This window comes from Lytechinus pictus, chromosome 1, assembly GCF_037042905.1.
Source record: "Lytechinus pictus isolate F3 Inbred chromosome 1, Lp3.0, whole genome shotgun sequence".
Taxonomy (NCBI): Eukaryota; Metazoa; Echinodermata; class Echinoidea; order Temnopleuroida; family Toxopneustidae; genus Lytechinus; species Lytechinus pictus.
The window spans coordinates 27,468,356-27,490,879 of record NC_087245.1 but is presented as its reverse complement, the minus strand read 5'-3'; the positions used below and the strand labels follow the sequence as shown (position 1 = coordinate 27,490,879).

Sequence of the window (22,524 nt, the reverse complement as noted above, 5' to 3'; positions counted from 1 at the left end):
CATCCTCCCCACTTTTTACAAAAGAAATGAAAAAAAATCACAAAAGATAATTGTTTTATTGGTGAAAATTCTTCCTAAAATACCGCTTAACAAATAAAACAATATTATTGAATCATAAAATGCAAATAAAGAGCCAGTTCACCATTTCCTAACGAAATACTTATGTCCTTATTATAACATTGAAGAGAAACCCCCGTTTCTTCCAATTCATCAATGTTGGGGTCTTTGGGAAGGGATTAAGATGGAAATTCAAATTTTTTTAAATGTAATCTCTAATAAAACCATTAAACCATCATGGGGTATATAAAAAAGATAATATTGGAGGGGTATTTTCCATATGGACATACAGTGGCGTAACTACGGGGGGCATGGGGGGCACATCCCCCCCATCGGCTGACCAAAAACAAAAACGGGGAAAGGAGGGAAAGGAGAAAAGAGGGAGAAAGGAAGAGAAACGTATTGGGAAAGAAGAAAATATTATTCATTATAATGTTATATTATATTATAATTATGTTATGTTACATTACATAAAAAACATTTTTATCATAACTTTATGAAACATAATTTGCCCAGCGCCTACGTCTTCATTGTTCCTGGTGCTCGCATTGTCTGTTTAACGAGATATATAATCCTGTTGTACTAAAACATCCCGTTTTCAAGTCAATATAAACCAAATATATTTCCTAGCACTTGAGTTGTCACTTTTTTATGTAGTGACACATGCTTCTTTTTCATGACTCAAAAAGTGATTGCCCCATGTTAAGGTCTTCGTATATATGAAACATTTCCTGTCCGTGATTACGTTCGCATTAGTGGATTGGTGAGATATGTCTGCTCTTCATGAATTCCTAAAATCAGTCCTTAAAATGTCCCTTCTTCTGATCTGAATATCAAAAATGTTCAGCTCGCGCTTCGTGCTCGCATCGTTTGGTTAATGAAATACGTATGGTCCTAGTTAATTCCTACAAAGAAACCTTAGAATGCCCCACTTCAGGTCTGAATTATCTAAGTTTTCAGCTCGCGCTTCGCGCTCGTATTGTTTAGCGAGACATGTACCTATAATGATTACACAAATTTGATTATAATGTCCCTTTTTAGGTGTGAATGTAAAAAAATTTCAGCTCGCGCTTCGCGCTCGCATTATTTGATCAGTGAGATACATATCCGTTTAATGACATTGTCCTTAAAATGTCTATATTAGGTCAGTATAACTGGCAACTGAGCGCGCTTCGCGCCCTCACTAGCGCACTCACTCAGTGATTAAAAATTTTTGCTGGTGCCCCCCAATGCCATGACCCACTGTGGACCTATCATAGACAATTCCTTGCATATCTAAAAACATGATTGCAAAAAAAAGCCAAAATATTTCAGTCATCCCCCCCCCACCCATCAACACGGATTTACGCCAGTGATTGCAACAAAACGCGGGTATGTGCCTGAAGCAGGGGCGTCGATCCATTTTTCAGATTGGGGGGGCAAAATCATTAACGTTCCAAAGGCGCTCGATCGTATAAGACACCCATCCACCCCCCCCCACACACATATATATATATATTTATATATATATATAAATATGACTCATGAGACACAGACACGTATCTCACCAACAATGCGAGCGCGAAGCGCGAGCTGATTTTTTTTTAGCATACTGACAGGAAAAGCGTGCCTGTTTAGAGCTGTTTGTAACTCATGAGGAGGATACATATCTCACTACACAGATAGTACGAGTGCCGAGAGTGAGCTGAAATTTCTTTATATTCTGACCTGAAAGCTTGATATTCTAAGCATTTTTGGTAGTAATGATTAAGATTGGTATCTAAAAGAAGAATAGATGCGAGCGCGAAGCGCGAGCTGAAAATTTTGATATTTCGATCTGGAAAAAATGACAGTTTAATGGAAGTTTTTGATAAAGAACAAGATATATATCCAAGAAAAGATTATTGCAAATAGAAGCAGGAGTTCTTTTGAAGCTTAAAACTGAAAATGGGACATTTACATTCACCTATTCAATCATGAAAAGTATGGGTTTTTGCTACAGAAATGATGCGAGCGCGAAGCGCGAGCTAAATTTTTTTATATTCCAATCTGAAAAGCGGACATTTTGAGCACGATTTTAAATAAAGAACGAGTTGTGAATCTCAATCTCGCTTGCTGAACATTACAATCTTGTTTTTTTGTGTGGTATATCCGGAATTATTGGGGGGGGGCAAAATGATATGTTTGCCCCCCCAATATTTTCATTGGTGGGGCGATCGCCCCCCCCCTGTCCCCCAGGATCGACGCCTCTGGCCTGAAGCATAGGCGGCGGAAGCGGGGGGGACGTGCCCCCCTAAATTTGAGGTTGGGGGGACGATCCCCCCTAAATATTTCGTTGATGACCTTTTTTTTTTTTTTTTCTTTTCTTTAGCTTGTCAAAAAAAATTGTCGGTCCCCCCTAAAATTTTGGTTGATATATAACCTTCTTTTTTTGTTTGCTTGTCAAAAAATGTTGGTGGTCCCCCCCCCTAAATTGTTTGGCTTTCGCCGCCAATGGCCTGAAGACCATTATATTGATGGGTCGGTCGATCTCCATATATAGAGTGTCCCTGGCCATATCACCACGATGGCCATTATCATCTCCATCGCCACCATCTTCATTACACGAATTGTAAAAAGATGTTTATTTTAAACAGGACTATTATACCCATTCTGCTTTATGAATACATGTGTGTATAGTATAAAATGAGATTGAATTGAATATACTGCAGCGCTCCCATACGACCTGGGGGTGCAACAACCATTGGCAATCTGTTCAATCTCCACAGTCAACGAATATTTCTAATCAGTTATCTTAATCACTCATGGACTGCATGATATATACCTCTTTAGAATAAATCAATAATTGAAATAAAACGGTCTTATTGACTCGTGCTCTTTGTCCCCGTAAACGCCTTGTATTCCTTGTACCTTGTAGTTCCATTCCCTGAAGTCCTCCTCCAGGAAGGGTAACTCAGGGCTGACGAGAGTGGGAGTATTGTTACTCTTGATTAAACGATTAAAGTGTACGAGAGCTAATCACGATATCATTGTTTTGTTGTGAACAGGCCTAAATCAGAAAAGGGATATAAAATATTGGGTAAGTTTTTGTGAGAAACTTGTGTTGCAGATATTGCTGATATTTTCGTTAAAATTTGCTGCTTATATTATTGTTTTCATTTACAAGGAATTATACTGTAGAGGGACCCATGAATTGTTATCTTCGCTCAAATGGCAAACAGTGGAGGAACGTGTCAAATATCAATGTTGTGTTCTTGTAGCTTTCAAAATACAAAACGGTTTAGCACCAGCCTATCTGGAACCACTAATGTAACTTATAAAACACCATATTCTGAACAATGTTCCCTTCAAATACCCTGCCCAAGGACGGATTATAAAAAATATTATTTTGAATATGTTGCTGCCGTCTTATTGTAGATTCACTCTCTTGTGATATAAAAAAATGCACGTCCCTCCATGCATTAAAAAAACACTGTAAATCATCAAAATTCTGATTGTCATACACTGAATGACTTGATGTAATGATTCCATGATACTTATTGATTCACTCTATTTCTGTTTTTACTTTATTATTTTGTTAAATACATTGAATTGCTATTGATGTAGAGTAATACCTCAGTCATATTACCCCTACGGCTGCCATACAGCGATTCGTAAACAGCCGTTTTATTCATTTTGATACAAACCACCTATACATGTACAATGATGTAGCTGGTACAAAAATAAATAAGACGGCTGTAGAGCAAATGTGACCGATGTATTATTCTGCAAATTATAAAAAGTAATATATTGTCATTATTTTTTTTATTCATTTATTTTTTCTTTCATTTACATATCAATATATTCATTTGTGTATTTAATATTCATTATTGTTCAATTCGGACCTAATCATGATTCATATGAAAGTAACCTGTATTTATAATGCTTGTTATAAAATTATGTTGAGTGAAATATAATTCATAATAGGCCTAAATGAACGACATGAACGCATAATGAAATCAATTTTTTTTTAAATGACATAATGATACATTCTCCAGTCATTTTCTCCAGCCGATTATTGCGGCTGTCGATTATAATGAGTAAAGGTTCAAGTTTTCACCCTAAATGATGATAGGCCTACTAGTACTGAGACGTATCACCTTTTGGGTGTAATCTTGCACCCTGAGTGGAAAAAGGTGCCAAAATATCATCATTACACCAAGAAACGCTCGTTGGCACCCTAAAAGATGCAACTTAATTTTCATCCTCAAAGGTGCATAATATAGGCCTACTTGACGTTAAAAAAATAATTTGCACCTTTATCACATCTCTGCGACCTATTCGGTGCTTATAATGTCGCTATACATCCTTAAAGGTCAAGTCCATCCCAGAAAAATGTTGATTTTAAACAATATAGAAAAACATAACGTTGAAAAATTCATCAAAATCGGATGTAAAATTAGAAAGTTACGCAATTAAAATATGCTTGCTTATTTTTCACAAAACGGTTGCAATTATTTACAACTCAGTGATATGCAAATCAGAGATTCGATGATGTCCGTCCCTAACTCACTGTTGTTTTCATTGTTTGATTTATGCAATATTTCATATTTTACAGATTTGACAAAAATGACCATCCTGACTTGGCCACACAATATCAAAAGTAAAATATGTTCAGGGAGGAATAAATCTTTATTTTACACGGCAAAGAGGAGGAAAACAGAATATTTCATATATCATATCATAATGAAATAGGCCTAGAAAAGAAATAGTAAGCATATAACAACCATTGGGGTGTTGCTATTTGAATAGGGTTCAAATTGTATTTCCTATATGGTGTATGGTAATAGCATGAGATGCTTGGTAAAAAAATCAAATTTCCGCTGCAAACGCACGAACAATGATTATAAAAATATTGTGCCCGAGGGTCAGATTTTTAAAACGTGTATTTTTGAAATTTTTGCGAGCGAGCCCATTTTCGGCGTGCAAAAGTGTCAAACTACATGCAGCTATATAGCTATTTAAGCCGAAGAAATTTTAATCGAAACAAGATAACTCTCAATTAATCAAACCAAAACACACTATTGTGATGATTTTTTTTTTTTTTTTTTTTTTTTTTTTTTTTTGGGGGGGGGGGGGGGGTCAGTTGCCCCGAACCTACGGGGATGGCCCACCGGAGTTCGATTTATTTTCTTTTATAGAAATTAAGACCAGTGGGGCGTTTCATGAAAGGACTTGTCGGACGTTTTATCCGACAAGTCCTGTTTTATCCGACAGTTACCATAGTAACAGTGCTTCTCAGCCAATCAGAATCAAGGAAAGATGTCAGATCTGACAACTTGTCGGACAAAAATGTTGATGAAACGCTCCCCTGGGGTGTTTGATGAAATTTTTAAGTGCTCAAAGACAATTTCAGTGAAACCATTGGTTTTGATTGGCACTGGCCTCTGACTGTTACTATGGTAACTGTCAGAAAAAAATCAACTTGTCAATGCTGAAAACTTTCATGAAACGGTAAACCAGAATATTTTAAGCAAATTAAAGGTCAAGTCCACCCCAGAAAAAAGTTTACTTGAATTAATAAAGAAAAATCAAACACGCAATATGCATAACGCTGGAAATGTCATCAATATCGGATGTAAAATAAGAAAGTTATGACATTTTAAAGTTTCGCTTATTTTTCACAAAACAGTGATGCACAACTCAGTGATATGGAAGCTCCTTGGTGATATATGCAAATGATGTCCATCATCACTCACTATTTCTCTTGGGTTTTTTTTATTGCGTGAATTATTATTTTTTCATACTTGACAATAATGACCAACTTGACTGAACCACAAATATTAAACTTAGGAATAGAAAATTGAAATATTTCATATAATACTGAAAATATAAAGGAAATAGTGAGTGGATGATGGTCATCAGTCCCCTCATTTGCATACCGACCATTGGATGTGCATAATAGGCATATTAGCGAATTTTTAAATGTCACAACTTTCTTATTTTACATCCGATTTAGATAAAATTTTCAGTGTTATGCTTGTTAGAGTTTTCCCCTTTTATTCAAATCAAATTTTTGATGGGGTGGACTTGTGGACGCGTATCTAAATAAACAGACCAACATTCATAAAAACGGAAAGTGGCATGAGACGAACGCAACTGGGTGTTTTGGAACTGGAATTTAACGAGAGATGTCAACTATTAACGGGCAGCATGGAATAATTATTTATGGTCAGTGAAAAGGATGAAAATGACTACAGGGACCGGGGCCGTGGAACCGGGGGGGGGGGGGGGCTGCGAGCTTCAGCAGCCTCAACCCCCCTCCCTCCACTTTTTTTTCCAACCGTGCCCCGGCCGAACCATGTTTGTGTTCAAAGACGTAAAAATGACCAAACATTCTGATTCTGATTGTGATTTTTTTTTTTTTTTTTTTTTTTTTTTTGGGGGGGGGGGGCATGATCAGCCCACCCCTGCATGCATTCGGAGGGCGCTCATTAATTAATTGCCGGACGTTTTATCCGACATGACAGGTACCATTTTATCCAGGGGGGGGCGGGGACCAAATAACTAGCAGCGCAGCAGCAGCATAAAGCCTGTTCACGGCTGTAAACTGCGCACGAGCAGAAAAAGGTAATTTGAGATATTATGTATTTGACAGTAGCCTCAACAATATTCAAATGTGCAAACAGATTTCCAAACTTTATCCCTGATGTACTATTCTAGTCACCTGGTCTATACAATGCCTTTTGTTCTTAGAATTTGAATACTCTACCGGTGGGTGAAGCTTATGCAACATCTACATTCGAAAATGATAGTGCTTATCCTAATGAAAAATCACAAAGGTCATTAGAGAAAAGTTGATCATTATGAGCTAACCGTGGCCGTGAACAGGGGCCGATTGCACGAAAGGGTCTTTGCAAGGACCGTCTTTCGTGTCGCCCATTTTTTATGATGCGCCATGTGAAACGCATTTCAAATAAATTATCTGCAAACATATTTTATTCGTCCGATAAAATAAACAAAATATTTGTTTATGGCCTTATCGTGAAATTTGTCACCTCTCTTCTCGTGTATGTCGGTGTGTGCGCGCTCGTTGTGTACAAAGTCAATGGGAGTGGAAATATGTCACCACCGCTGACGAAATAAACGGCAGTGAATGGACTGGTGACACAACCGCGTAGCCAAGCGTAGCAAAGCGCGCTCCCTAGGGGGTGGGTGCAGGGAGGGGAAGTTTCCCCCTTCCGCGCGAAGCGCGAAGCTTTTGGTGTTTCATAAATTAAAATGAAAAGGAGCCGTCTCTCTTGTCTCTAGTAGGCCTACCTATATCAGCTCCAATTCAGTTGACTATATTGTGCTTTTGAACCTCGTTTTCATGAACCTTGCTTTCAAAAGTGATTGTGAACGCACAAAAAAGGCAATGGAGGAAATTAAAATAATAATAACTCCGCGCAAAGCGCGGAAGCTAAAGCGTTTTATCAATTTTTTGCCATGAAAAGGGTCCCGAGAAACGGGTATTCTCAAAGATATATTGATTACTTCCCTTGGAAAGATCAGATTTGATTACAAACAATTTAGCAGTGCATATCTTTAACTCGCAAAACAGAGGAGAAGAAGTGTATATACCAGGAGGAAGATATTCCTCCCCGCGCAGAGCAATGAAACTCTGAAATTTCAAAGGGCGAACGTTTCATGAAATGCAGATAGGCCTATCTCTAATACCCCATCGGCTCTAATTCAATTGATTTTCTAAGATTATTGAACTTCATTACAAAGAAAATAATGCTAAAAAAGTTGAAACTTCTGTGATTTATTGAAATTATATAAAAAAGGATGCCTAATTTTTTTGACTAATCCAGAAGCGCTTCATTTTGAATTATATAGAAACTCAGGTGTCATTCAAAATTTCAAACTGAGGGCGCAAAACATGACAGGAGATGAATGTGCAGGGAAATGACATGAAGTTTAATAGAATTTGATAAAAAATATTGTACTTTTTTATTTAGTATATACGACACGAATTTTATACCTTCCTCTTTTTAAATCAGGAAACTGTTTGCCCCCAAATTATGGTTGTTTAGTAATGAGCTGAAAAGCGGGAGGAGTTGACTTTATGGAGGTGACGGCAGAAATTGATATAAAGATTTTACCCGCCCGGAACCGACCCGGCCAGAAGTTGCGCGATCAATCAAAAAAAAGATAACTTCATATACTTCGATATAACTTTACTCTAATTCCATGCCCTAATGTATACATTTGAACTTTAACTGGCAAGAAACACATATAGCTGAGGTGGAAAAACAGGGTTAGAGAAATGGTGGGGGAAACAAAGGAGAACTTCAATATTGTCATTTAACCGCGCGCAGCGCGGAAGCAAAATTCATATTTAGAGCAAGAGTGAAGGAGTTTAATTCTCTTTTGAGAAAAAAATAATTTTTTTTTTTTTTTAAACCACAAAGCTACCTTTCTTCCCTTCCCTTTTCCTTTTCTCCTCTCTTTTTTCCCTTTTTTTTTTCTTTTTGGGAACGTTTTGGGGCCCCGACCGCCCCCCCCCTGGCTACGCGCCTGTGGTGACATAAACCACGATAATGCCTTGTTGATAAAATGATGTGATATCTCACAAAATTGTATAAAATTTGATTTAAAAGCAAGCTTACGAACTGTAATTGTTTATCATAAATTTCAGAAACACCCCGCTTTAATAGCGCACCGGATAGCGCATCATAAAAGATGGGCGACACGAAAGACGGTCCTTGGAAAGACCCTTTCGTGCAATCGGCCCCTTGCTTATATATATGTAGTCTAGTTCTAGACGATATTAAACGAATCTATTTGCACCGAGTGTGAGCGCAAAACCGAGAACCTGTACTCCGAGAAAATATTTTCTAGGACTAGACTAATATATATGCAGCTAGCGCAGCACGCTAGCTATAGCTAACGCTGCGTTGTGAGACCGACTGGAGTCGAGTGTGAATGACTGTCTCGAGCCTCGAGGAGAGCCAGGTCTAACTTTTACCGGTTTTTGTATTTTTTGCGTACCGGTAGGTATGTGCTACTTAAGTACTAGTAATATTAACATACGATTTTAACAACAAACTTATTAAACGATGGTATTTACTGGAGTGTGTCATTGATAATGTTTTGACTTTAAGTTTAAGTACATTGTCCTGGCGCTGGCTTTCAATTTTGTGCCGCTAAATAGTAAATACAGTCCCGTATGTTTACTTTGATGTACCGTAGCCGTAGTCTAACTAACCATTTTTTATCTATTAGTATTAATATTATTGCATGGGATACATGTAATTAACACAACCATGACAACAGGCTGCTTAAATAGTTATCACCAATTCCTGTTACTCTACAGTCAGAGACCAATAAATGTTACATGCAACTTACACTTGCACCTTGCAGTCATTTCAAATCCCAAATAAAAATATCAATCATTCTCTAAGTCTAAATCTAAATCTAACTTTACTCTTTAGATTTGCTGAAGATTGGTATCCTGTCCCTGGTGTGGTTGTGCTCAATTTTCTAGACTTCATAGTCAATAATAGGTATCAGATGGCGGCAGTGTGGAGAGCATATCTAGGAGTACTTAATAAGTATCCCTTTCGGACGCAAGCAGTAACATCGGGTAAATCAGCTCCTCAGTCTGACATCTGTTTTTTTTTTTTTTTTGTAATAATAATTAATAGACTCTGAGTCTCTGAGTCTAGATATTGATTTTTAACTGAATTTATAACTGTAATCTTTGAGGCAAATGATACTGACCCAAAGAGAGAGTGCAAATTATGTCAAGATAAGATTGAGATAGCACTTTGAACTTGGAACAAGTTGGAAACTAAATTTGATAGGATCATGTTTGTTATGCTCCTATAAACTTGTGTACAGTGTTGAACTTTATTATGTATAGACTATAGTTCATGTCCAAATAATGATACGAATTTAGCTGCATACAGTTCAGAACAAAGAAAAACTTTTGATTGACAAATTTGTACAACCCCAAAACCTAAGTAAATAATTCATGTTCGTACTGGACTTGCCAGATATAGATATTTTCAATGTTGGTCTTTTGTTTACGACTTTTTTTTCATGTTTTGTGTCATTTCATGTTGTATACAATTTATCTGGGATCAATTCTTTGTGTGAGGTCAGCATCATTTGTTGTAGGCATTGAACATTCATATTCTACTCAATTCAAATAAATTAGATTTGCTACCATATCAATGTTATTCATGAAAGATACCCAGTTGAATAGGGCCTTCTCTAGTCTTCTTACATGGGTATCACATTTCCACAACATACAGCCTAAGAGTAAGAAATAGTTTTCTAACTGTTTTTTTTTTTCATTTATGTTTGGATTTTTAGGTGTCCTATTTTTCACCTCAGACTGTATATCACAGCAGGCAATTGAAAGGATAGGATGGAAAGATCACGACAAAGCAAGGACTATGAGGCAAACTCTTTTTGGCTTGTGCTTTGCTGTAAGTAACAACTTGATTAGATTCATGGACTAAGAGGCAGCAATATAGGTTACATCACAGTTTTCCACACAGAGGAAAAATTTCATTATTTCACCTGTTTAGTTACATGTAGACTAAAATCAAGTCGCACATTTTTTTTTTTTTTTTGGTAGGGATAAGATATGCCTGTAGGTCAATGATTGATTCTTAAAGCATTTTATTCACAAGAAAATAATGTGCCCCCTAAAAATTCAGCTGAGGGAGGGGTCATATGTGTTGTATTTTCCTAGGCCAAAAGCTCAGGACCAATGAAACAAGTTTTTGTTTATTCAGCTCTAAACAAAATTTATTTTATTCAAGTGTTGATGTGTATACTAGGTGTCCCAGAAAAGGTGCAACATTGGAGTTGATTACTTTGCCTTCAGGAAAAGAACTTTGATATATTTCTTGACTTCACCACTTCCAATGATCTTAATGATATTTTTAAGAAGATACTATACCTAATGATTAAAGTCAAACATTTTGAAGACCATACTAATGATGAAGATTTATAAAACAGCATCTATGCCAAAATATTATTCCAAAAAGACATTATTACCCCAGCTTTAGCTTGAGTTGTCATTTCAAGTGCATTAATAAGGAAACAATCATGCTGGGTACTCATTCACATCTACATTCACCTCGCCTGAGTTGAGTGCAGCACATTGTGGATCAATTTCTTGCTGAAGGAAAATATGCCGTGGGCGTGGTTGGGACTCCACATGCCGTGGCTGGGATTAAAACCTACAACCTTCTATTTGACGGACAACCACCAGATGATGATGTGCCCACAAAAACCCACCATTCAATTTTTCCCAGTATTTTAAAGTGGGGACAATTGTAATGCTACATAAGAACAAGGCATTGAAATAATCATAAAGATGTATATTTTTACTTCAGGGTCCGGCTTTGTTTGCTTGGTATAAAACTCTAAACAGACTGTTTCCAGGTTCCGGAAAGTTTACACCATTATGGAAGGTGATAACTGATCAGGTAAGTCAACTTCCATCTCCTATCTTTGTTTTTTATTAATAAACTTCATTCTCTTGACATGAACGTTTTGTTTTATAATATAACCTGTACAATGATAACATGAAATAAACATGTTTCTATTTTAGTTTCTTATTAATGTAAATTTTGTAAAGTAAATAACATGCAGATTCTGTATGGAATTTTAAAAAGATAGTACGTCAAACTAATTTCTGCTGTTTTTGTTTATAGTGCATAGAGTAAAAATTTAAACTGTAAGTGTAGAGTCCAAATTGCCAATGATTCACATTTATTTGGTGTAATTTAATAGCCTTGTATTTTTAAAAACCAATCGTGAGGAGTCGCAGTGAATAATATTTTGCTAGTCCTTTAGACCAAAGTTACTTTAAATATTAAACAGATCTAAAGCTAGTACATTCTGATATACATGTGTACAAATGCTGTGAAATATGAAATCTATCTCGAAGCCAGTTATGGATAAATTCTCAAACACAGACAAGCACTTGTGGGTATGTGTATTGATTCATGCTTTGTAAATGACCAGGGTTGGCTGATTGAAATCATGATTTATATATTTTATTACATAATTCCAAAGAGTCCACATATCCATTAAATAAACTATTATTCTTTTTTTATGTTATTCTATCATAAATTGTTGATTTTTTTTCCATTTTACAGACTCTATTTGGACCAAACTTTCTCATGATTTATTTCTCAACTGTTGCATTAACGACGGGGAAGAAGCTCGAAGAACTCCCTGCCATTTTAAAACGGGTCAGTGTACCTTCTTTCATACCTGATAAAGTAATAAATTTCATATAATTTGATATCCCTTTAAATCTAAAGGAGAGTAGTTGCAGCAAACAATGATTTCATGAAAAGTCTTTAGAATGAAGGTTATTTGTCACCATATCATGATAGATCTAGATCTGGTTTATTTTAATACAATCATGTAATCTAAAGCTTCAAAATGATCACACTGAGAATCACCAGATAAGCACATGTGGGACAGTGCAATATTATTTTGCTAGGGAAAGACCCATAGGCTTGCTGGAATGCCATGATTATCTTGTCGACTTCTCAACAATGACCTATTTACTTCTAGAATCATACAGTATTTCTTAAATCACTTTGAATGCCATCTCATTGGATTGTGTTCAAGATAATTTTCAGATCACTGCCATAACTGGCATTTTATTTAACACAAATAATAATGAAGGGAAATCTTTATATATTTTGTAAGGAGTATTTGTAATGATATATGGTATTTTCATTTGTCTATAGGCTAACAGATGTCAAATTATCTGACATGGGTGTAAATACATGATGTTATGCTATTCAATAGGGAAGGGAGTGACACAATAGTTCACCCCCCTTGAGCAATAGATTTACTGCTTTAATTTAGCCAGTGATTGGCATATTTGGGGAAGAGAAAAGAAAGGATGCTAAAATTTCATATTTTGGGAAGTGATTTTTTTTTTTATGTATCGGATCAATACTTTCATTCCAATTATTACATTTTTGTCTTACCTGCGAAGCAGAGTGAGACTATAGGCGCCGCTTTTCCGACAGCGGCGGCGTCAACACCAAATCTTAACCGAAGGTGAAGTTTTTGAAATGACAGTATAACTTAGAAAGTATATGGACCTAGTTCATGAAACTTGGCCATAAGGTTAATCAAGTATTAGTAAACATCCTGCCTTAGTTTCAGGTCACATGACCAAGGTCAAAGGTCATTTAGGGTCAATGAACTTAGACCATGTTGGGGGAATCAACATCAAAATCTTAACCTAAGGTTAAGTTTTTGAAATGTCATAACCTAGAAAATATATGGACCTAGTTCATGAAACTTTGACATAAGGTTAATCAAGTATTACTGAACATCCTGCTTGAGTTTCACATGACATGACCAAGGTCAAAGGTCATTTTGGGTCAATGAACTTTGGCCAAATTGGGGGTATCTGTTGAATTACCATCATAACTTTGAAAGTTTATGGATCTGATTCATGAAACTTGGACATAAGAGTCATCAAGTATCACTGAACATCTTGTGCGAGTTTCAGGTCACATGAAGAAAGTCAAAGGTCAATGAACTTTGGCCACAATGGGGGTATCTGTTGAATTACCATAACTTTGAAAGTTTATGGATCTGATTCATGAAACTTGGACATAAGAGTCATCAAGTATCACTGAACATCTCGTGCGAGTTTCAGGTCACTTTCGACGAAAGTCAAAGGTCATTGAACTTTGGCAATTTTAGAGGTAATTATTAGATTGCTGTCATAACTTTCAAAGTCTATGGATATAGTGTATAAAATGTGGATATATAGGGGTGATCAAGTATCACTGACAAGTTTTAGGTCACATGATCAAGGTCAAATATCAATGAGCGTAGTATTGTATCATTGTATGAATAGTGTTTTTTGTGAATAATTATTTTATAGTAGTTTTCACTGCTGCTATATTGAATCGCGTGATGCAGGTGAGACCGCCAGAGGGATTCCACTTGTCATATTACATTCTTCAACCAAATGAAAGCATTGCGGTGTTTCTTAATAAATATCAATTTTTGGGGAAATATGAAGGAAAGATGTCTCTATAAAACTTCCATGAGACATGTGGCAATTGAATTAATTCAATTCCAAGTGCCCAGGCCAAGGTCAAAAAGTCAAAGCCACTTCGTCAAAGGCCACTTTAGAGCCACTAGAAGGTACAGTTTTGGGGTGGAAAATGCATTTATTTTAGATCATCGTAAAGTTTCTAATTCCCAGAGGTTGGCATGTCTGGTTGCCATGATATTGGAAGGGGGTGGGTGTACTAGGGTGGCTTTACACATTTTTGGTGCTAGTAGTGTATTTCGGAATTTGTATTTAATTATTAAAATCATCTTACAAAATAATTGATACATTAATTTTTGTAATCCTTTTGATTTTATATTATTTGCTTGCAGGATATACCAAGCACCTTTATGAAGGGACTCATGGTATGTATTTTATATATAAAAGCGGATTATTATTATTATTTGGTATAAATGTCCCAAGTTACATTACATGTAGGTTTATCATGCATCATAATAAAGAGAAGTAGTTCATGACTAAGCAAGTATTAGGATTATGCAATACCAATAAAGTCTCCTAGATTCATGCATGATTGAGATTAGAAAGGCTCATCTATTCTTTGCCAGAGTACTGAGGGATTAAGCTTCATGTATATGTACTGAACTGTTCAGTTATAAGTGGCGAGGCATTATCATTTTCTCTGTGTTAAAGAAATCATACCAGCTAAATTCAGTTGAAATTTACAGGTTGGAAAAAGGTTGACTGTTGTTGAGTATTCATACAAAGTTGCCTCTTTTTCAGAATGTGATGGTACTACAGTCAAATTCAAGTCAATTTTAGATACATGTAACTACAAATTTATGTACAGTACTTGCACTTAATACCAATCCGTATAGAAATACATTTTTTTTAATTAAGGTGTTATGTGATGATACCATGAAGACTTGGTAAACTTTCAGTACAAACTATTAAAAAAATTGCTCTCATTTCATTGAAAAGAAATGTTGGTGCCACATGAAAACTGGAATTTAAAGAAAGCAAGAATTAGTTAAATGAATGTTTTTTTCATTAAAATTAAAGGTCACTACACAGTCACAATAAAATGGTCCAGTTTCTGGTTGGTTTAATGCTTTTGTACAGTTTGCCCTAGAAGAGATTACCATGGGAATATATTTCACTCTTTTGGCTGATTTACATATTTTTTTATAACTCGCTTTCACGTCTCTTTTCTCTCATGCAGATCTGGCCAGCAGTACAACTAGTCAACTTTTACTATGTTCCACTTCTACACAGGTATTTAAAAAGATTTTGATTTTTTAAAATCCATATCTGTTGGATCTAATGTCAAAATTTGGGTACTTGGGTAATGCTGCTAATAACGGGACTTAAATTCATCCTAGGGCAACTACTGATTGGCAATGTTCCGTTAACTGGTCTTGAATTATTTTGGGGCCCTTTTTAATTTTCCCCATTTGTGCAGTAATATAAAAATGTGCCCTTTTGAAAAGTGGCTTTGCCCTGTAAAAAATATCGAAATTCAAGGCCTGTAAATATTTAGTCCTTTTTCTTTGAAAATCTGTTTTATTGGAGATATTATGTTATATTTTATATGTTTTTCTATTATTCCCATAATATGAATGTTTTCATTTCTAATGTACAGTATACATATGCCTTTTTCTCTTTAAATTGGAAACAAAATTATTATATATGTTTTACATGTATGTATTCTTACTACTAGTGGGTGGCTCTCGTAAAATTTCAATATGGATTTTCAGTGGATGAAAAAGAAAATTTAGAGATATGAATTGATTTGAAATTGGATCGAATGTCACAGCTAGCAAAGACAGGTTGCAGCCTGTATACATCAAGGACAAGGTTTCCAAATATACCCAAATCAGGTTTGGAATAGCATGTAATTCATGATCATGCATATATGTACTGCTACATAGTCTGTAGAAACAACCCCTTATTGACATAGTAAAATGTTTCATTGGTATCATGAGACCATTCTAACATAAGTTCCAACTTGCTTTGTCTCAAATTAGAAACAACACAGTATACAATCCCTGTTTTATCGCAAGCACATAGCATACACTTCAGATAGCTGTGCTATGTTTATTTTTTTACACACCATGGTTTGTGCTGAAAAATATCAGAAATGTATATTGGACAGGTTTGGGGAAGGTTTTAAGTTTTCAATTGAATAATAACCAATCATAAAAAAATCAAATAAAATACAAACAAAATAGTTAACAAATTATGCAATACAAAATATGAAAGGTTTCGACCCCTAGAAAGCAATACTTGTGAATTAGAGCCCAACATATGTAGCACAAAATAAAGTAATACATTTTATAGTTTAAAAAGGGGATAAAGAGTTAAGGTTTACGTCTAGACAAAATATTACCCACGATTCTCTTTGTTTCTTGATGATCATTTGCAGAGTTCTGGTTGTCAATGTGGTCTCAGTGATGTGGAATACCTATTTAAGCTGGAAAGCGAATGCCAAGAGAAGTATAGACAAGACACCAATCTCTTAATAATTACCATAGACCTATCTGCACCTACTCTAATGCTGCATGGTGATGAAATACGATATAAATGTACTACCAATATGTACTGATATATGCCATGTTTCAGGGTTGAGGGTTTTAAGGAGCCTTGTAAAAATGCAGAACCTCGTTTTTCCGGCAGGAATGCTGCAGGTGGATTCTCAGTACATATCTTCACTTATAACTTCACATTTCATGATGGACAATAATAGAAAATGCTGGAAAGCTGCAATGGAAAGATGTATTGCACTTTAATTACATAATTCCTGCGAATGATACAACACAGACTTTTGACTAATTGCCTGTTCCTGCACTCAGATTTGGAAAGGGCAGTGGTGTGGTGCCCCAATTATACATGTGTCATCTCCATTGATGAAGAGAGTTATCACTTTTTGTTGTCCTGTATTGTACAATGGGACCATACACAAAGTAATAGTATTTTAGGTGTACTACGAGACTTTTTAGTAAATATTTTGTCATTTTACAAGTTCTTGAATTATTGTCATGTCATGGTCTAGTGGTACTGACTCTCGCCTTTCAAACAGAGGGTCGTGGGTTTGAATCCTAGCCATGTCGTGTTTTCCTTCAGCAAGAAATTTTATCTACACTGTGCTGCACTTGACCCAGGTGTGGTGAATGGGTACCTGGCAGGATGAATTCCTTGAATGCACGAGCGCTGAAAGGCAGCTCAAGCTAAAGTCGGGGTAATAATAATGATAACAATGTGCCTCGCAATAGATTGTTTCTAGATAAATGGCGCTGTACAAATGCCTATTTTTATAATTATTATTGATTCTTCATGTATTAACGGTAAATGGCAATTATGATATTTTGGTTATCATCTCTGTTGAAATCTATGTTACTAATCCTGACAATTATATGTACATGTAAATCACCATGAGCAACAGAGAAAAGAATACACTGGGCAATTGCCCCCTAAAATGCTCAAACGAGCCCCGGAAACTCCCCATTGACTGCAGTGTTAATGTATATCCAATGTTCTAGATTTGGTTAGTAGTTTCTGCAAAGTAGTCCATTAGTCCCAGAAAATCAAAGAAAAAAATTAATCAAAAGAGAAAAAAAGGGGGGTGATTAAAAAAGTCCCATGTACTGTACATGTATGTAGTATTAAACGGAATGCTGAATTTGAATGATTTTTATAGACATACAGCATTGGATATTTTTGTACAAGAACATTCCTTGTATAATACAAAATCAGCAAATATGCAAATTTGAGGCTTACAATTTATGTGTACATGAACATGTAATGAGTGATGTGTGTGAAATGAGTTTGTGTACTACTATTCACTGGTAAATGTTATGTACATGTATATAAGTTTATTCTGATCACATATTTTACATGACTTGCATGCATGTATGGTTTTATACCTGCCGAGGTTATGATGGTGTTCACATTGTAAATTCATATTTTTATATCACCTCTTGTATTACTCATATCATCATTAAGATCTTATTAATGGTTTTTATTTCAAACATGTTTTATTTTTAATTGTGCAATGAACATAATATTTTTGATATTTATTAATATGTATCATACTAAAAAGCCTTCTTAACAATGTTTCTAATAATTTGTTAGGATACTACAAAGCTCCAATAGTTATCAAATATTAAAAAAAAAATAATAATGAGAAACGCTTTTGCTTGGTAATCATGAATTTTACCCAACTGACCCCCTTGCTGTAAATTTTGACAGAAACAGGCATCATGTCTCACTTTACTGCACAGGGTAATTACAGCAGATATGCTATTCTTCAGGCTTTGTATTATACATCACATGTGGGGCTTAACCCCATTTTAACTGAGCTATTTTAGACTTTCAGACCTCAGCCACCGAGATCTAAAGACTGGAGTAAAATTTTCAACAAAAAAAATACAGATTGTATTTATCTTATTTAAATTGATTTAAATAACTGGTGAGACATTCTTCTTGTTCATGTACTGATCATTCTGCTCAGTGTTATACATGTGTACATGTATCTATAATAAAATAAGAAATGTGATATTTTAGGTTTTTGAAAATTATTTTATGATATACGATTTTTTCTCCAAAAAAAATCTTGCCTAATTCTTATGCTAGTCTTTATACTGAAGTATTCATCAATCACAGCTATGGAAAATGATGGGTTTTTTGCTTTTTGCATTAAATGTGTTTCAAGCCATCTAAAACCATGTTTGAAGGTTGTCTTGTCACTGCTCACATTGGTCCAAACATGAGTTTGATTTAAACTCTGGTCAAATTGTTTTGTTTAATTGTGGGTAGCCAATTATGACATATAAAACAATTGACAAATCTTTAACCCTAAAAATTTGATTTGTCAGCAATTTTGGTGCTCAATTCACTCTGGGAATAATACATAATTTTTTTTTTTCCAAACATGGAGAAAGAAACCTAAAAATCATTTAGCAGATTTAGACCTTGGCCAGAGTTAAACAGACTTCAGAATACGGCTATTATCTCTCAAAACTTAATATCCTCATTTATCTAGACAGCAAGACAGCAACCTTTATCTCAATTTTTTGTCATGTCTTGAGGATACGAGTCAGTTTTGTAAAATGTCCGAAAAAGGGAAGAAAAAATTTCATGATATATGGCAAGAGACTGCTACTCCACCTCACACAAAGGTGACTAGTATACATTCTATTACTGATCTGTGCTTGAATGCAAGGAGATTAATAGCAGAACAATCAATATACTGCTGGTGGGTGTTTCATAAAGCTGTTCGTAAGTTAAGAGCGACTTTAAGAACGACTGGTGATCCTTTCTTGTGGTAAATGGTATATTCATTGGCGATTTGGTTAAGTGCGTAAGAAAGGTTCACCAGTTGTTCTTAAAGTCACTCTTAACTTACGAACAGCTTTATGAAACACCCTCCTGGTCGATAGGCTAGAAAAGTCTGAAAAGTGGCATCGCTGCATTCAGGCGCATTTCATGAACATTTTTGTCAGACGAGATGTCAGACCTGACAACTTTCCTTGATTTTGATTGGTTTTGAGAAGCAATGTTACTATGGAGACAGTCGGACGAATCAGGATTTTTCGGATAAAGCGTCCGACAAGTCCTTTCATGAAACACTCCTCGGGCCCGTTTCATACAGGCCTTGGGTTTATGGGAACTTATGGTAACAGGGCTCAGAAGCTGACCAGAATCAAGGTTTCCATGGTCTGGCAAAGTTACCATCACCAATCAATGTGAAAATTTGTATTTTTGATTGAAATCAGCGTGTAGAAAATAAAGTGTGAAACTATAAGTAGATCTGAATGTAGGATCTGTATAACTTCTTACTGCAAAAAAGCAAATAAATCATGTTTCATTAGGGCAAAAAAAAAAGTCAACCAACGAAATGAATTTGTTATAACTAGGGTATGTTATTATGTGGTTATTATTAACAAATTTTTTCAGCTTCCAGTACCTCAAACTGCCATGTATTCCACTTTATATGCACAACAAATGTCCACATCTTATGTCTGCGAAGGAGAATCGTTATTAAGCCAAAGTATGATCCTTTATAATTCATTTGTACATGGTCACTGGAATTTAATATTGGGAGAATGGATGCCAAGTTAACATGGAATATTGATATTGTGATGAATGATGATGATTCTTCTACATGTTTATGAAAATAAAAACATTTTCATACTTATTTCAGTGTTCTCTCTTGTCATTATTTTTACTAATGGGAAATTCCAAGAAATGCTTGACCTTTATGATTTTTATACATGAATGTCTGATCCCCATTTCTCAATTTTAACCTCACTTCACACCATGGAATGGCAATTGAGGGCATTACAGCTGTATATACATGTATTTAGGCCTAATTCAAACTACCAAATACATATTTTCTTATTCACCATAATTAGATAAACTAGAAAACTGTGACAAATCATTTCAGGATGTTTCCTCAAACGTGATGGTCAGACATACGTTCGAAATTCCCTAATAAGACATTTTTCGCAAATAACAGATGGTTTGTGACTGGAATCCTCCGTCATGTACAAAATGTTATTATTCAGCCCCCCCTTATGATCTCGGCCATCGATCGCGACGAAAATTGGCATGCGCGTTACCCATGGCATCTACAAAACTGTAATATCAAATTCTGCGAAAAATCTCATTGCTCATTAATTATGCTAATTTATGCCTAAAATCATAAGTTTGTTTTAATTAATAAAGTAATGCCCCTAAAATGCTAATTTTTGTTTTACATACTCAAGATAGGCATCTGATCAAATTTATTTTTCAAAAATTTCAAAAAAACATTCATTTTTGTCTCACCTGCATAGCAGAGTGAGACTATAGGCGCCGCTTTTCCGACGGCGACGGCGGCGGCGTCAACACCAAATCTTAACCTGAGGTTAAGTTTTTGAAATGACAGCATAACTTAGAAAGTATATGGACCTAGTTCATGAAACTTGGCCATAAGGTTAATCAAGTATTACTGAACATCCTGCCTGAGTTTCATGTCACATGACCAAGGTCAAAGGTCATTTAGGGTCAATGAACTTAGACCATGTTGGGGGAATCAACATCAAAATCTTAACCTAAGGTTAAGTTTTTGAAATGTCATCATAACTTAGAAAATATATGGACCTAGTTCATGAAACTTATACATAAGGTTAATCAAGTATCACTGAACATCCTGCATGAGTTTCACGTCACATGACCAAGGTCAAAGGTCATTTAGGGTCAATGAACTTTGGCCGAATTGGGGGTATATGTTGAATTACCATCATAACTTTGAAAGTTTATGGATCTGATTCATGAAACTTGGACATAATAGTAATCAAGTATTACTGAACATCCTGTGCAAGTTTCAGGTCACATGATCAAGGTCAAAGGTCATTTAGGGTCAATGAACTTTGGCCAAATTGGGGTATTTGTTGAATTACAGCCATAAATTTGAAAGTGTGTTGGTCTAGTTCATAAAACTTGGACATAATAGTAATCAAGTATCACTGAACATCCTGTGCGAGTTTCAGGTCACATGATCAAGGTCAAAGGTCATGTAAGGTCAAAGAACTTTGGCCACGTTGGGGGTATTTGTTGAATTGCCATCATATCTCTATAAGTGTATTGGTCTAGTTCATAAAACGTGGAAATAAGAGTAACCAAGTATCACTGAACATCTTGTGCGAGTTATAGTAGTTTTCAAAATCAGCACTGCTGCTATATTGAATCGCGTGATGCAGGTGAGACGGCCAGAGGCATTCCACTTGTTTTATGTACTCTATTGTTTTCTAAATTTCTTTTTCGACTTTTTTTTTAAATTGTTTTTTTAATGGAAATTGTTGGGGACTTTATTTTGACCATAAACAAGATAAAATTAATTGATTTTAAGCAGTAAAAGGAAAAATAATGATACATTTATGAATTTTGGCTAAAAACACTATTTGCATTGGATTTGTACACAAATTCACGTGTTTGAGTAATTTTGGGTCTGCATGCACTTACGAAATGTTGTGTAATTTCCGAACCGTGTACCAGGGGGTCACAATTTTGGTCTTAAAAGTTGCGCGAGACTTGAAAGTAAAAAGTCAGCGAGCGACGCGGTCAAGAAATTTCGAGCGGTGGATTTATCGCGAAGAATGATTCAGCCCCCTCCCCCCAGTCTTCTTAGGGTTAAGCTTCATACAGTGTGGCTTATGCCCAGTCAGGGGCCAGAAAAACTGCTGTTTTAAGACAACTCGAGAATTTCAAGTGCAAGTACATGATAGTAATACATGTTTCAGTGGTAGAAATCATTTTGCATCTTATTTTGTCTCGCCCACCGGAGGTGAAGGCGAGACTTAGGGATCCAAATGTCGTCTGTCCGTCACAAACCTTATGACACATATCTCCGCAACCGTAAGTCACTTTTCAACCAAACTTGGATGGTAGATGGACTAGGGGGA

General features: G+C 35.7%; 1 protein-coding gene across 2 annotated transcripts; it reads left to right on the top strand.

The window, feature by feature from the left end:
- The first annotated feature begins 8,715 nt into the window (after positions 1-8,715).
- On the top strand, positions 8,716-20,276 carry LOC129260344 (protein Mpv17-like). 2 transcript variants are annotated; one of them, XM_054898342.2, is made up of 8 exons: positions 8,716-9,057; positions 9,495-9,646; positions 10,381-10,496; positions 11,415-11,507; positions 12,183-12,278; positions 14,455-14,487; positions 15,303-15,355; positions 16,506-20,276. In XM_054898342.2, exons 2-8 carry the CDS (start codon positions 9,574-9,576, stop codon positions 16,600-16,602), a joined length of 561 nt encoding a protein of 186 aa, XP_054754317.2. In that variant the 5' UTR covers positions 8,716-9,057; positions 9,495-9,573; the 3' UTR covers positions 16,603-20,276. The 2 variants fall into 2 exon arrangements, with proteins under 2 accessions (XP_054754317.2, XP_063955566.1); XM_064099496.1 differs by having other exon boundaries at positions 8,965-9,053; positions 16,506-19,195.
- Positions 20,277-22,524: the final 2,248 nt, after the last annotated feature.

What these genes read in the sequence shown, in the direction of transcription:
- LOC129260344 (XM_054898342.2), top strand. Translation starts at nt 9,574, where the DNA reads ATGGCGGCAGTGTGGAGAGCATATCTAGGAGTACTTAATAAGTATCCC. An exon ending in GGAAGGTGATAACTGATCAG is followed by an intron (nt 11,508 to 12,182) that starts GTAAGTCAACTT and finishes TCCATTTTACAG; the next exon opens with ACTCTATTTGGACCAAACTT. An exon ending in TCCCTGCCATTTTAAAACGG is followed by an intron (nt 12,279 to 14,454) that starts GTCAGTGTACCT and finishes ATTTGCTTGCAG; the next exon opens with GATATACCAAGCACCTTTAT.